This window comes from Coregonus clupeaformis, chromosome 31, assembly GCF_020615455.1.
Source record: "Coregonus clupeaformis isolate EN_2021a chromosome 31, ASM2061545v1, whole genome shotgun sequence".
Classification (NCBI taxonomy): Eukaryota; Metazoa; Chordata; class Actinopteri; order Salmoniformes; family Salmonidae; genus Coregonus; species Coregonus clupeaformis.
In genome coordinates this window covers 41,796,047-41,813,073 of record NC_059222.1, presented here as the reverse complement: position 1 = coordinate 41,813,073, position 17,027 = coordinate 41,796,047, and the positions used below count along the sequence as shown (strand labels likewise).

The following is a 17,027-nucleotide window of genomic DNA, read 5'->3' as shown; positions in this document are numbered from 1 at the left end:
CAACATGGGCTTTCTACAAAATAGAAACATTAGCGCAGATAGCTTTGAATAGACCATAAGCAATATGCACGGCAATGCGTTGCCAAACAACTCTACTGCCACCTTCTGGTTAGTAGAATTTTAACAAGGCTGAGTGGCTAACAACTTCCAAGGTCTTTGCTGTGTGAACACAAAAGAGATTGACTGCAGACACTTATCATAGGTGCTAAATACTGTCAGCAGGTAACCGTTTGGCAATCCTACCTGTGTGTCTGAGCTTTTACTTACTGAATGTGGCAGGGATGTTTTGCTTGGAGACTCGTATTTTAAATAGCCCATTACCCTGTTTCTTGAACTGTTCACCTCAGTACAGTAGACTTACACACAGCAAATCTATATTTAGCTTTTTATTTTTTAAATGTCTACCTATATTGCTGTAGGAACAAAGCTCAGCCACTAGCTAGGTCTATAGGCGCCCCAATAATTTCCATTATGCGCCACTGACAGTGAAAACAAAACTGCAACTAATAAAATTGTCTGAAGAACTCAAGTGTGATTTTCCAAGCCATTTAAACTGAACTTCACCAATTGACAGCTGCATGTTGTCATATTGTGATCGTGTCCCCGACCCCCTGCTTACAACGCATGCACTGTAATAGCAAAGTTTACAGTTATGCAGTTAATCGATGCACTGCAATAAATGCATTTGATTCATTACCTTGCAAAGGCAACATCTCGTCGAAATGTGCATGTGATCGTACATGCTTTATATAAAGGCGTTGCAATATGTCTGCAGGGAGTTGTTGACTGTGTAACAGCTTTAACTAGGCTATAACATCCCTGGTACAAGAGGACTGCAAATACCGTCAACATGAGCAAAAAACATTTAACTACTATATGTTGAGAGTAGACAGACAGCATCGTCTCACCAGGGACTCTGCAAAGGGGAAGAGCTAAACAGGAAATGCAACTGACCCTTTTAGCGCATCAAACTTTAACATGCATTGACAATATCCAACCTGCAGCAATGCACATTGCATACAATGCATTGCTGATTGCAGATCAGTCGTTTTGCACAGATCGCATGTAATATTCTTACCTCCCTTTGGCTGAGACATTTCCCCTTTGCTTTGATGGGGGGGAGGGGATGCACTAGAGACTTTGCCTTCTTTCTCACTCCCTCCCTCCATCGCCCTCGCGCCGAAGCTTGCTTGCAGAATACAAGCCGCGATCTTCATGCACTTGGATCCTTTTTGCGTCTGAACCGTGTGTGTCCGTGCAAAGAGCAATATTACAATTGCACACCTTGCAAAACGGTCAGGAAACGGGTAGTTTTGCAATGGCACTGCAAATAATTCTCAGCGGCACTTACATAATGGGCCACGGCTGGCAGCTGAAAGCTCCTAACTTGGATCAGACAGTGAGTGCCATTGGCCTATATTACGAACGTTCGTCCTGCTTGGGCGCAAAGGATGGTGGGAACTGTCGTCCATACTGTAGTTATGCGTACTGTGTTACAGTATTTTATTACTTTTTTACAGTATCTGAGTATGGCTATGTGTGATAAATGATCCGCATGTTTTCTTGTAGGCTATATACCGAATATTCATTTCAAGTGTATTATAATTTACATAAAATGAAACTTGAAGTTACACCTTTGTATGCACTCATAATCCATAAAAGGCCTAGGCTACTTGTAATACATCACTCTAAAATGTTGGAAACACACCAACAGTCAATCTGTCCTGGAATAATGTTGCTTTATTGGATGGTACCGCAAGCAAGAGATATCATCAATGGTAATGTCAATGAAGAGGAAACACTGTTTCTGAACCTCCTTGGTAAACAGCTTGAGAATAATACCAACACATTTTTAAAAAAATATTTTCTAAGATAATTAATATTATCTATTATTAATAAACAGAAAAGTGACAATGAATCTAATCTAATCACGATTTGTATAACCTTTGTGTTATTTCTTATACAAATGGACTAAATGCATTCAATCAATTTTGCTTTCGTCATGGTTTCTAGTACTTTGGTTTGTAGGCCTATGTATGCTACATGAGAGACAGAATGGCCAAAGCACCTGAACAGTGTGTGATGAGTGACCCTTTGAGGTGAATGTCTGGGGTATAATATCACAGAGAAATAGCATTTAAAACATCACTAAACCAAAGCTTGTAAGACCTATTGATCTTGAATAAAGACATACTGTACAAAATGTTATCAAACAGGTATTGTCTGCTATGCATTTATTCCATGCATTGCAGACATGCTGGTTGGCTGGTTGGCTGGCTGGCTGGTTGGCTGGTTGGTTGCAGCATGATGGGGTTGGCTGGCTGGTTGGCCGGCTGGCTGGCTGGTTGGTTGGCCGGTTGATTGGCTGCAGACATGATGGGGTTGGTTGGTTGGTTGCAGACATGATGGGGTTGGTTGGTTGGTTGCAGACATGATGGGGTTGGTTGGTTGGTTGGCTGGTTGCAGACATGATGGGGTTGGTTGGTTGGTTGGTTGGCTGGTTGCAGACATTATGGGGTTGGTTGGTTGGTTGGTTGGTTGGTTGCAGACATGATGGGGTTGGTTGGTTGCAGACATGATGGGGTGGGTTGGTGGGTTGGTTGGCTGGTTGGCTGCAGACATGATTGGGTTGGTTGGCTGGTTGGTGGATGCAGACATGATGGGGTGAGTTGTTTGGCTGGTTGCAGACATTATGGGGTTGGTTGGCTGGTTGGTTCTCCCTTGACATTGTGTATTATGCAATATGAGTGTGATGTTTTAAGAGGTTGGCTTACATGGTGTCAACCATGCCACATGAATGAAGGGAAGTGAATAAGTGCACACTTAGGGCAGAAGGACAGAGAATTGGGACGCATAGAAAGAGTGATTGGGGTCATTTCTTGGTAGAGATGAGGGTCCGGTAGAGCGGCTTGACCACGATGTGTAGATAGAGGGAACCATCGACGAGGTACTCAGACGTCTTGCGGTGCAGATCGGCTTCCACCAGGAAGTCCCCAGTCTCCTCGGTGCTCTGGTGGAAGTTATAAACATGTCTCACCACCATGTTCCCCTGCTGCCTTGCCATCACCACCACCGTCTTCTGGAAACTCACCCCGGCGAAGTCCACACTCGACGTAGCGGGGGTAATAATGATGCGCGGCTGCCCTCCGTCGACTTGCGTCGGCTGCATGGAGCCATGTTCAGAATAGATGGTCCTCATACTGAGGGGTAACCAACGTGGCGAGAACAGGGCGTTCCAGGTCACCCGCTTGTTGACGTCATGGCCGCTGGGACCAAGCTGCGTCTGGAAGCTGGTGCTGCGGTCATCCCTCATGGGGTTGTTGATGACCCAAGGACTCCCCCAGGCTGGGGAGAGGTAGTTCCTGGGCATGAAGAGACTACAGTTCACGTCAAAGTACTTGGCCATGTGGAGGGGGGAGGCAGAGTGGAACTGGTAGGACTGATAGAGGAGGTCCCGGACCGACTCCTGGTAGCGGGCCAGGAGAGGAGACTGTGTCTGCAGCCGGAAGAGCTCCCGCGGGGGCATCATGGCGTAACGGACGGCTCTGAGAGCGTTCTCCGCTGTTAGAGCATCCGGCTCATTCTGGTTGATCCAGACCTCCAGCGCCGTGAAAAGTTCCATCTCACTCTGAAATTCAAAGTCACATTTTAAAACTTTATTGTTCCCGCAGACCAGGGAAATTCATTTTGCAGCCAGGAGTACATAAGACAACACAATAAATAGAGTATACACATCGCAAAGACACACACAAGTTCAAAATTGTTCAATGGATCTGTACATAATCATAAGATGGAGTAGTACACAGGAGTTAGCCTGCTCCCATATATGTTTGTGCTGTATTGCCAACAGAAACAGATCTGGGATCAGGCAGACAAATGTGAAACAATGATTGACAAGTAGTTGGCCCGACAGTAAAAACAGATCTGCAATCAGGCTACCCAGGAGTAGGCCTACCTGCAAGATGAGGTCTGAGCGCTGCAGCAGGGTCATGAGCCGGTCGTTGCTGGTGGTGGTCCACTCCCCACTCTGCAGTACGGAGGACAGGTTCCAGGACAGGTGTCCCTCAGGGCCACGTCTCCAGTCCGCAGGGCGTACTGGTACCTGCAATGGTGTCAACATTATATAAGTCCAGTCCATGTTTTACTAGTTGAACTAGTTGTTAAAGGTCCAATGCAGTGTTTTTATCTCAATATCAAATAATTTCTGGGTAACAATTACATATCTTACTGTGATTGTTTTAAATAAAAATGGTCAAAAAGAAACAAAAATATATTGTTAGCAAAAAGCTATTTCTCAAGTAAGAATTTTGCAAATACTGTCTGAGAGTGGTCTGAATTGGGAGGGGAAAACTGAAAACTAGCTGTTATTGGCAGAGAGGTTTGGAACTCTCATTTTTTTATTTCATTTTTTGTTGTAATTTTTAACCCCCTTTTTCGTGATTACGATCTTGTCTCATCGCTGCAACTCCCCAACGGGCTCAGGAGAGGCAAAGGTTGAGTCATGCGTCCTTCCGAAACATGACCCGCCAAACCGCGCTTCTTAACACCCGCCCGCTTAACCCGGAAGACAGCCGCACCAATGTGTCGGAGGAAACATTGTTCAACTGATGACCGAAGTCAGCCTGCAGGCGCCCGGCCCGCCACAAGGAGTCGCTAGAGCGCAATGAGCCAAGTAAAGCCTCCCCTAACCCGGACGACGCTGGGCCAATTGTGTGCCGCCCTATGGGACTCCCGGTCACGGCCAGTAGTGACGCCGCAACACTACGATGCAGTGCCTTAGACCGCTGGGCCACTCGGGAGGCCCGGAACTCTCTTTCTTAATTAACTAATACCACCTGGGGATGACACAGCTCATTATCATCCTTTTCACAATTTCACAGTATTATTCCATCCTCACAGTGTGGAAATATATATATATAAACACAGGAAAATCACGTTTTTGACTGCACTGGGCCTTTAATGAATGCAATGTTTATTGTAAAGACTAATGTATGGACTTCATAATGTATAGACTTCTGCTGAAGACGTTATTTACCAATTGTATCTTTGACAGCAGTGCCTTCAGTAAAGTATATCAGACGACACCCCGACCTCCATTCATATAACATTTACATTTTAGTCATTTAGCAGACGCTCTTATCCAGAGCGACTTACAGTTAGTGAGTGCATACATTCTTTTTTTTTTTTTTTTTTAAATCATACTGGCCCCCCGTGGGAATCGAACCCACAACCCTGGTGTTGCAAACGCCATGCTCTACCAACTGAGCTACATCCACAACATATACAATACAATATAAAGGGGGAGGTTACCTTTTCTCAAGGCAGACCTGAAAATATAGTTCTCCCTTGGGAAAGATGTCTTCTGACCTCAATGGGACTTCCTGGTTAAATAAACATTAGATAAAAATAAATAAACAGTAAAGTACCATTCCACTGCGTGTCCAGAGGGGCTGGCCAGGTTCTGAGTCATGTACTGGGTGACCCCCTGCTGGAGGCCCTGGACGCGGTACTTAGTGGGCAGCTTGTGTAGAGGGGTGGCCTGCTCAAGACACAGAGAGATCTCTCCACAGTACAGGTACCTGGAGAGAGAGAGAGAGAGAGAGAGAGAGAGAGAGAGAGAGAGAGAGAGAGAGAGAGAGAGAGAGAGAGAGAGAGAGAGAGAGAGAGAGAGAGAGAGAGAGAGAGAGAGAGAGAGAGAGAGAGAGAGAGAGAGAGAGAGAGAGAGAGAGAGAGAGAGAGAGAGAGAGAGAGAGAGAGAGAGAGAGAGAACTGAATAATAATAATAATAATAAGGAACTGAATAATATTAAGAAATGCTATAGATGGAGGGAAAAGAGTGTGGAAACCTACCAAAAAACAATTAGGCAACAACAAATTCAATCCCTTTTATACAACTTCCTGGACAAAACGTTTCACTGTAATAGTGAAGGTGTAAACTTGGCAGTAGATAACCTAGTATATTTGACCTCTCAGCTTCCCTATCAAATTAAAAAATGTCAAACAGACAACTGAAGAAAATTAACAGCAATGACAAATGGTTTGATGAAGAATGCAAAAATTGAGAAACCTATCCAACCAAAAACAAAAGAGACCCAGAAAACCTGAGCAGACGCCTTCACTATGGTGAATCACTAAAACAATACAGAAATACACTACGGAAAAAGAAGGAACAGCACGTCAGAAATCAGCTCAATGTAATTGAAGAATCCATGGACTCTAACCACTTCTGGGAAAATTGGAAACCACTAAACAAACAACAACACAAAGAGTTATCTATCCAAAATGGAGATGTATGGGTAAACCACTTCTCCACTCTTTTTGGCCCTGTAACAAAGAACAAACAGCAAAAACATATACATGATCAAATACAAATCTTAGAATCAACTATTAAAGACTACCAGAACCCACTGGATTCTCCAATTACATTGAATGAACTACAAGACAAAATACAAAGCCTCCAACCCAAAAAGGCCTGTGGTGTTGATGGTATCCTCAATGAAATTATCAAATATACAGACCACAAATTCCAATTGGCTATACTTAAACTCTTTAACATCATCCTTAGCTCTGGCATCTTCCCCAATATTTGGAACCAAGGACTGATCACCCCATTCCACAAAAGTGTAGACAAATTTGACCCCAACAACTACCGTGGGATATGCGTCAGCAGCAACCTTGGTAAAATCCTCTGCATTATCATTAACAGCAGACTCGTACATTTTCTCAGTGAAAACAATGTACTGAGCAAATGTGATATTGGCTTTCTACCAAATTACCGTACGACAGACCACATATTCACCCTGCACACCCTAATTGACAAACAAACAAACCAAAACAAAGGCAAACTCTTCTCATGCTTTGACTTCAAAAAACGTTTTACTCAATTTGGCATGAGGGTCTGCCACCCTCTTCAACATATACACAACACTACCTGTCAAAAGTTTTAGAACACCTACATATACTATTCTATCCACATATTCTACAGATATACTAATATTGCATTAATATACTGTCAATAATGTCTATACATCCCATCACACACATGTATGTATATATATATATATATATATATATATATATATATATACAGTACCAGTCAAAAGACACCTACTCATTAAAGGGTTTTTCTTTATTTGTATTTTCTACATTGTAGAATAATAATGAAAATGATGAACGATCACATATGGAATCATGTAGTAACCAAAAAAAGTGTTAAACAAATCAAAATATATTTTATATGTGAGATTCTTCAAATAGCCACCCTTTGCCTTGATGACAGCTTTGCACACTCTTGGCATTCTCTCAACCAGCTTCACCTGGAATGCTTTTCCAACAGTCTTGAAGGAGTTCCCACATATGCTGAGAAATTGTTTGCTGCTTTTCCTTCACTCTGCAGTCCAACTCATCCCAAACCATCTCAATTTGGTTGAGGTCGGGGGATTGTGGAGGCCAGGTCATCTGATGCAGCACTCCATCACTCTCCTCCTTGGTAGCCTGGAGGTGTGTTGGGTCATTGTCCTGTTGAAAAACAAATCATAGTCCCACTAAGCCCAAACCAGATGGGATGGCGTATCGCTGCAGAATGCTGTGGTAGCCATGCTGGTTAAGTGTGCCTTGAATTCTAAATATATCACAGACAATGTCACCAACAAAGCACCCCCACACCATAACACCTCCTCCTCCATGCTTTACGGTGGGAAATATACATGCGGAGATCATCCGTTCATCCACACCGCATCTCACATCTCATGCAAATAGTCCGGGTAGCCATGATTAGCTGTTCAGGAGTCTTATGGCTTGGGGGTAGAAGCTGTTGAGAAGCCTTTTGGATCTAGACTTGGCGCTCCGGTACCGCTTGTCGTGCGGTAGCAGAGAAAACAGTCTATGACTAGGGTGGCTGGAGTCTTTGACCATTTTGAAGGCCTTCCTCTGACACCGCCTGGTATAGAGGTCCTGGATGGCAGGAAGCTTGGCCCGAGTGATGTACTGGGCCGTACGCACTACCCTCTGTAGTGCCTTGCGGTCTGAGGCCGAGCAGTTGCCATACCAGGCGGTGATGCAACCAGTCATGATGCTCTCGATGGTGCAGCTGTATAACTTTTTGAGGATCTGAGGACCCATGCCAAATCTTTTCAGTCTCCTGAGGGGGAATAAGCTTTGTCGTGCCCTCTTCACGACTGTCTTGGTGTGTTTGGACCATGATAGTTCGTTGGTGATGTGAACACCAAGGAACTTGAAGCTCTCAACCTGTTCCACTACAGCCCCGTCAATGAGAATGGGGGCGTTCTCGGTCCTCTTTTTTTTCCTGTAGTCCACAATCATCTCCTTTGTATTGATCACGTTGAGAGTGAGGTTGTTATACTGGCACCCCACAGCCAGGTCTCGGACCTCCTCCCTATAGGCTGTCTCATCGTTGTCGGTGATCAGGCTTACCACTGTTGTGTCGTCAGCAAACTTAATGATGGTGTTGGAGTCAAGTCTGGCCATGCAGTCATGGGTGAACAGGGAGTACAGGAGGGGACTGAGCACGCACCCCTGAGGGGCCCCCGTGTTGAGGATCAGCATGGCAGATGTATTGTTACCTACCCTTACCACCTGGGGGCGGCCCGTCAGGAAGTCCAGGATCCAGTTGCAGAGGGAGGTGTTTAGTCCCAGGGTCCTTAGCTTACTGATGAGCTTTGAGGGCACTATGGTGTTGAACGCTGAGCTGTAGTCAATGAACAGCATTCTCACATAGGTGTTCCTCTTGTCCAGGTGGGAAAGGGCAGTGTGGAGTGCCATAGAGTTTGCATCATCTGTGGATCTGCTGGGGCGATATGCAAATTAGAGTGGGTCTAGGGTTTCTGGGATAATGGTGTTGATGTGAGCCATGACCAGCCTTTCAAAGCACTTCATGGCTACAGACGTGAGTGCTATGGGTCGGTAGTCATTTAGGCAGGTTATCTTAATGTCCTTGGGCACAGGCACTATGGTGGTCTGCTTGAAACATGTTGGTATTACAGACTCAGTCAGGGACATGTTGAAAATGTCAGTGAAGATACTTGCCAGTTGGTCAGCACATGCTCGGAGTACACGTCCTGGTAATCCATCTGGCCCTGCGGCCTTGTGAATGTTGACCTGCTTAAAAGTCTTACTCACATCGGCTACGGAGAGCGTGATCACATAGTCATCCGGAACAGCTGGTGCTCTCATGCATGCTTCAATGTTGCTTGCCTCGAAGCGAGCATAGAAGTGATTTAGCTCGTCTGGTAGGCTTGTGTCACTGGGCAGCTCGCGGCTGTGCTTCCCTTTGTAGTCTGTAAAAGTTTTCAAGCCCTGCCACATCCAACGAGTGTCAGAGCCGGTGTAGTACGATTCAATCTTTGTCAGGTATTGACTCTGCCTGTTTGATGGTTCGTCGGAGGGTATAGCGGGATTTCTTATAAGCATCCGGGTTAGAGTCCCGCTCCTTGAAAGCGACAGCTCTACCCTTTAGCTCAGTGTGGATGTTGCCTATAATCCATGGCTTCTGGTTGGGGTATGTACGTACGGTCACTGTGGGGATGATGTCATCGATGCACTTATTGATGAAGCCAGTGACTGATGTGGTGTACTCATCAATGCTATCTGAAGAATCCCGGAACATATTCCAGTCTGTGCTAGCAAAACAGTCCTGTAGCTTAGCATTTGCATCATCTGACCACTTTTTTATTAACCGAGTCACTGGTGCTTCCTGCTTTAGTTTTTGCTTATAAGCAGGAATCAGGAGGATAGAGTTATGGTCAGATTTGCCAAATGGAGCTTTGTATGCATCTCTGTGTGTGGAGTAAAGGTGGTCTAGAGTTTTTTTCCCTCTGGTTGCACATTTAACATGCTGGTAGAAATTAGGTAGAACGGATTTAAGTTTCCCTGCATTAAAGTCCCCGGCCACTAGGAGCGCTGCCTCTGTATGAGCGTTTTCCTGTTTACTTATGGCCTTATACAGCTCATTGAGTGCAATCTTAATGCCAGCATCGGTTTGTGGTGGTAGATAGACAGCTACGAAAAATATAGATGAAAAGTCTCTTGGTAAATAGTGTGGTCTACAGCTTATCATAAGATACTCTACCTCAGGCGAGCAAAACCTTGAGACTTCCTTAGTATTAGATTTTACATTTTAGTCATTTAGCAGATGCTCTTATCCAGAGCGACTTACAGTTAGTGAGTGCATAGATTATTATTATTTTTTTCATACTGGCCCCCCGTGGGAATCGAACCCACAACCCTGGCGTTGCAAACACCATGCTCTACCAACTGAGCTACATCCCTGCCGGCCATTCCCTCCCATACCCTGGGCCAATTGTGCGCCGCCCCATGGGTCTCCCGGTGGCAGCCGGCTACGACAGAGCCTGGATTCGAACCAGGATCTCTAGTGGCACAGCTAGCACTGCTATGCAGTGCCTTAGACCACTGCGCCACTCGGGAGGCCAGCTGTTGTTTACAAATATACACAGACCGCCACCCCTTGTCTTACCGGAGTCAGCCATTCTATCCTGCCGATGTAGCGTATATCCCGTCAGCTGTATGTTGTCCATGTCGTCGTTCAGCCATGACTCGGTGAAACATAAGATATTACAGTTTTTAATGTCCCGTTGGTAGGATAACCTAAATCTCAGGTCGTCCAATTTGTTCTCAAATGATTGAACATTGGCTAATAGGATTGATGGAAGAGGCAGTTTACTCACTCGCCGTCGGATCCTTACAAGGCACCCCGACGTACGTCCATGATATATCTGTCTCTTTCTCATGCGAATGACAGGGATTTGGGCCTTGTCGGGTGTCTGTAGGATATCCTTCGCCTCCGGCTCGTTGAATACATTTTTTCCGTCCAATACGAGGTGAGTAATCGCTGTCCTGATATCCAGAACCTCTTTTTGGTCATAAGAGATGGTGGCAGAAACATTATGTACAGAATAAATTACAAATAACGCGAAAAAACACGCATAATAGTACAATTGGTTAGAGGGCTGTAAAACGGCAGCCATCTTCTCCGGCGCCACTTTATGGTTGTGAGGTCTGGGGTTCACAAAATGGGACAAACACCAAATTGAAACTCTGCATGCAGAATTCTCCAAAAATATCCTCAGTGTGCAACGTAAAACACCAAATAATGCATGCAGAGCAGAATTAGGCCTATACCCGCTAATTATCAAAATCCAGAAAAGAGCTGTTAAATTCTACAACCACCTAAAAGGAAGCGATTCCCAAACCTTCCATAACAAAGCCATCACCTACAGAGAGATCAACCTGGAGAAGAGTCTCCTAAACAAGCTGGTCCTGGGGCTCTGTTCACAAACATAAACAGAGCCCCAGGACAGCAACACAATTCGACCCAACCAAATCATGAGAAAACAAAAAGAGAATTACTTGACACATTGGAAAGAATTAACAAAAAAAACAGAGCAAATTAGAATGCTATTTGGCCCTAAACAGAGAGTACACAGTGGCAGAATACCTGACCACTGTGACTGACCCAAACTTAAGGAAAGCTTTGACTATGTACAGACTTAGTGAGAATAGCCTTGCTATTGAGAAAGGCCGCCATAGGCAGACCTGGCTCTCAAGAGAAGACAGGCTATGTGCACACTGCCCTCAAAATGAGGTGGAAACTGAGCTGCACTTCCTAACCTCCTGCCAAATGTATGACCATATTAGAGACACATATTTCCCTCAGATTACACAGATCCACAAAGAATTCAAAAACAAACCCAATTTTGATAAACTCCCATATCTATTGGGTGAAATACCACAGTGTGCCATCACAGCAGCAATATTTGTGACCTGTTGCCACAAGAAAAGGCCAACCAGTGAAGAACAAATTTATGTTGATTTATTTATGTTGATTTATTTTCGCTTTTGTACATTCACTATTTGCACATTCTTATAACACTGTAAATAGACATAATATGACATTTGAAATGTCTTTATTCTTTTGGAACTTTTGTGAGTGTAATGTTTACTGTTAATTTTTTTGTTGTTGTTTATTTCACTTTTGTTTATTATCTACTTCACTTGCTTTGGCAATGTTAACATACGTTTCCCATGCCAATAAAGCCCTTCAATTTAATTTAATTGAGAGGGAGACAGGTGAGAGGAGTGGAGGAGAGGAGGAGAGGAAGAAGCAGTGGTGGAAAAAGTACCCAATAGTCATACTTGAGTAAAAGTAAAGATACAGTTGAAGTCGGAAGTTTACATACACTTAGGTTGGAGTCATTAAAACTTGTTTTTCACCCACTCCACAAATTTCTTGTCAACAAATTATCATTTTGGCAAGTCTGTTAGGACATCTACTTTGTGCATGACACAAGTAATTTTTCCAACAATTGTTTACAGACAGATTATTTCACTTATAATTCACTGTATCACAATTCCAGTGGGTCAGAACATTACATACACTAAGTTGACTGTGCCTTTAAAAAGCTTTGAAAATTCCAGAAAATGATGGCATGGCTTTAGAAGCTTCTGATAGGCTAATTGACATCATTTGAGTCAATTGGAGGTGTACCTGTGGATGTATTTCAAGGCCTACCTTCAAACTCAGTGCCTCTTTGCTTGACATCATGGGAAAATCAAAAGAAATCAGCCAAGACCTCTGAAAAACAATTGTAGACCTCCACGAGTCTGGTTTATCCTTGGGAGCAATTTCCAAATGCCTGAAGGTACCACGTTCATCTGTACAAACAATAGTACGCAAGTATAAACACCTTGGGACCACGCAGCCGTCATACCGCTCAGGAAGGAGACGCGTTCTGTCTCCTAGAGATTAACGTACTTTGGTGCGAAAAGTGCAAATCAATCCCAGAACAACAGCAAAGGACCTTGTGAAGGTGCTGGAGGAAACAGGTACAAAAGTATCTATATCCACAGTAAAACGAGTCCTATATCAACATAACCTGAAAGGCTGCTCAGCAAGGAAGAAGCCACTGCTCCAAAACCGCCATAAAAAAGCCAGACTACGGTTTGCAACTGCACATGGGGACAAAGATGGTATTTTTGGTCTGATGAAACAAAAATAGAACTGTTTGGCCATAATGACCATCGTTATGTTTGGAGGAAATTGGGGGACGCTTGCAAGCCGAAGAACACCATCCCAACCGTGAAGAACGGGGGTGGCAGCATCATGCTGTGGGGGTGCTTTGCTGCAGGAGGGACTGGTGCACTTCACAAAATAGATGGCATCATGAGGAAGGAAAATTATGTGGATATATTGAAGCAACATCTCAAGACATCAGTCAGGAAGTTAAAGCTTGGTCGCAAATGGGTCTTCCAAATGGACAATGACCCCAAGCATACTTCCAAAGTTGTGGAAAAATGGCTTAAGGACAACAAAGTCAAGGTATTGGGGTGGCCATCACAAAGCCCTGACCTCCATCCTATAGAAAATTTCTGGGCAGAACTGAACAAGCATGTGAGAGCAAGGAGGCCCACAAACCTGACTCAGTTACACCAGCTCTGTCAGGAGGAATGGGCCAAAATTCACCCAACTTTTTGTGGGAAGCTTGTGGAAGGCTACCCAAAACGTTTCACCCAAGTTAAACAATTTAAAGGCAATGCTACCAAATACTAATTGAGTGTATGTAAACTTCTGACCCACTGGGAATGTGATGAAAGAAATAAAAGCTGAAATAAATCATTCTCTCTACTATTATTCTGACATTTCACATTCTTAAAATAAAGTGGTGATCCTAACTGACCTAAAACAGGGAATTTTTACTAGGATTAAATGTCAGGAATTGTGAAAAACTGAGTTTAAATGTAGTTGGCTAAGGTGTATGTAAACTTCCGACTTTAACTGTAAGTATCAAAAGTAAAAATAAAAGTATAAATCATTTCAAATGTCTTATATTAAGCAAATCAGACCGCAACATTTTCATGTTCTTTTAATTTACAGATGTCCACGTGCACACTTCACTTTACAGATGAAGCATTTGTGTTAAGTGAGTCCACCAGATCAGAGGCATTAGGGATGACCAGGGATGATCTCTTGATAAGTATGTGAATTGGACGATTTTCCTGTCCTGATAAGCATTGAAAAAGCAACTTTTGGGTGTCAGAGAAAATAAATGTACATTGTTTTCTTTAGGAATGTAGTGAAGTAAAAGTAAAAGTGATCCAAAATATAAATAGTAAAATAAAGTACAGATACCCCCCAAAAACGACTTAAGTAGTACTTTAAATAATTTTTACACCACTGGAGATGAGAAGGGGGTCATTATTCAATATCTGTGCAGTAATGACTCCTCTCTAAACATTTACCAGACGCTCTTATCCAGAGCGACTTACAGTTAGTGAGTGCATACATTTTTCATGCTGGCCCCCCGTGGGAATCAAACCCACAACCCTGGCGTTGCAAGCGCCATGCTCTACCAACTGAGCTACAGGAGGGCCCACACATGCGCTCACATTTAGCCTTTGATGGAGGTTGGATGCCCTCACGTTTAGCCTTTGATGGAGGTTGGATGCCCTCACATTTAGCCTTTGATGGAGGTTGGATGCCCTCACATTTAGCCTTTGATCATTCAAATACATGTTATGTTTTACTGAAGAAAATCATGTTGTGCTTGACCCAAATACAGTACATCCAACCTCCATTGAGTCCACAGAATAGTCTTAGTTCATTTTACGGTGTTGCTATTTTTATCTTTCGTAGTTTGACTTTATCGTGGGTATCTCCAGCCCAGACGGAAACTCGACCCCCAACAAAAATGGCAACAGATCAAAGCTATTTATGGTAGTAGGCTGTACCTGGCATACAATAGCCAAGAGAGTATGTTCTGCTGTCTGGTGTCGTCTATTGTTAGCCATCCAGAATAAGCCTCCACAGTCAAGACTATAACCCTCAAACTCAACTCCGAACCTCGACGCCAGTTCCACTGCTTTTCTTAATTCTTCCCCTCTAATCAGGCACTGATTTAGACCTGGACACCAGGTGGGTGTAATTCATTATCAGATAGAGCAGAAAACCATCAGGCGCCGGACCTCGTAGGGTGAGAGTTTAATACCCCTGACCTACACACCCTACAGCAGCGTTTCCCAAACTCGGTCCTCGGAACCACCAAGGGGTGCACGTTTTGATTTTTTGCCCTATCACTACACAGCTGATTCAAATGATCAAAGCTTGATGATTGGTTGATGATTTGAATCAGCTGTGTATTGTAATCCCAAATGTGCACCCCTTGGGGTCCCGAGGACCGAGTTTGAGAAACCCTGCCGCGTAGAATATCCTATTCCATGTAGGATCTGCACAATACACAGCACAGCTAGAGATATAATTCCTAGAACGGGTTTTCTCATTCAAGTCAATGAGTAGAATTATGCAGGAATTATATTTCTATGGTTGCAGTAGCCAGCTAGAGTAACCCTCTACAGTAGATTGTGATCAGTGTGCTGACACCTCCATAGACCATTTGGGTTTTCATTACTTACTCATAGATATAGTAACACACCCACCGACCGTGCGTCCTCCTATAGCTCCTCCCACCCGCCTCCACTGGAATACAGCATAGACTGTAGGTCTGGGATTTCCGAGACAAGTACTGAATCAGTCACGAGGTTGCAGTTACCAAGTACACCCACTAGATGGCTATATATAAATATACAGTAAAACTGTTTGTACATATACAGTATACAGTCTAAAATAATAGAGTGACATCTACAGTTAAACCCCTCCCTCTTTTTGCTTTCCCCCCCCCATGAACCCTGAACTGTGTATTACTTGTCAGGAGGGGAATTCCTCAGAATATAATTCCCTCTGACTTATTACTTACTTCCTCGAAAGGTCGCTGGTTTAAATCCCCGAGCCGACAAGGTGACAAATCTGTTGATGTGCCCTTGAGCAAGACACATAACCCTAATTGCTCCAGGGTCACCGTTGATAATGGCTGACCCTGGCCGTGTCCCCACTCTCCGAGGGTGTCTCGGGGTGTTGGGATATGCAAAAAACACATTTCCAATTCACATGTGTATTAATACACACCTGTGAAATAGGACAAATATAAGCACCCACCAAATGATTATTATTGTTAATGAACCTGTTGAAGACGGCAGCACACTGTGTTTATGTCTCCCTTTTCACCTGATGAACTTATCAAAGACGGCAGCACACTCAACGCTCTCCCTCAACATGGCGCCTTAGATACCAGAAACGTGCTTTGTAAGTGAATCGTTACCTGATGAACTTGTCGAAGACCTCAGCACACTCAGCGGTCTCCAGTAGGACCAGGGTGGTGCCGTTACGCCCGAGCAGCAGCTCCTCAAATACAGGGCTCTGCAGGGACAGCACCAGGGAGTGGGCCTGGATCACCTTCATCACCTCCACCGTCTGGAGGGAGATTACTTTTTTGGGGGGTTTCAAATGTCACAGAGACACTGCGATTTGTCATTTTTCTGGCCCACTTTGCTAAACCCTCTAGGCTAGCTGCCTACCTGAACCCTGAGGGACACGTCGCTGCCGTTCCCCTGAGTCACCAGGGCCTCGAGACGCTGCACCAGGGCCAGGGAGTGGCTCATGGTGTCACCGCCATCATTCTGGATCTCCTCAGCCTTCATTGGGCCCAAAAGAGGAACAACACTTTATTGTACAGTTTTAGGGTTTAAAGGGAAATGAAAATGGTGTGTTTCTACGTTCTATGGTTTAACTATTTTTGCTACAAAACCTAACAAATGTGCCATTTTCACACTTGTAGACACTGGTATGGTGCTGGAGATAATGAATATGAGGTTGAAAAGTGGTGCTATTGCCCTTGAGATAGAGCCGCAGGAGATGGCATGGGCCCCCTCACCATGAATAGGGAAGGGAGGAGGAGGGGGTAGGGGTGGTCGTTAAATACAGACACAGGACAATCTATGGCCCCTCAACCTTCACCATGGCTATTGGCATGAGGGGGTAGAGTCCCAATCCATGGGATCAATCATTGTAGCTGTGCACACTGTGTGGGTGATTGTAGGTCAGCTTTTAATTCAACTTTGATTCATGTACTGCTAATATAGGCTATGGTACATGCCCTGAC

General features: G+C 44.2%; 2 protein-coding genes across 2 annotated transcripts in view; both read right to left on the bottom strand.

The window, feature by feature from the left end:
- Window positions 1-1,618, bottom strand: part of LOC121547737 (dual specificity mitogen-activated protein kinase kinase 6) — a 52,277-nt gene extending 50,659 nt beyond the window's left edge. The window contains exon 1 of the mRNA XM_041859152.1: window positions 1,079-1,618. Within this exon, the coding sequence (XP_041715086.1) occupies window positions 1,079-1,217 (139 nt within the window). The 5' untranslated portion in view covers window positions 1,218-1,618. The remainder of the gene's footprint in view (window positions 1-1,078) is intronic.
- Window positions 1,619-2,572: 954 nt separating this feature from the next.
- On the bottom strand, window positions 2,573-16,412 carry LOC121548040 (BTB/POZ domain-containing protein 17-like). The gene is given in 5 exon segments (XM_041859440.2): window positions 2,573-3,628; window positions 3,956-4,053; window positions 4,056-4,102; window positions 5,427-5,579; window positions 16,188-16,412. Coding segments are annotated over 5 exon segments (1,194 nt in total). The 5' UTR covers window positions 16,328-16,412; the 3' UTR covers window positions 2,573-2,872.
- Window positions 16,413-17,027: the final 615 nt, after the last annotated feature.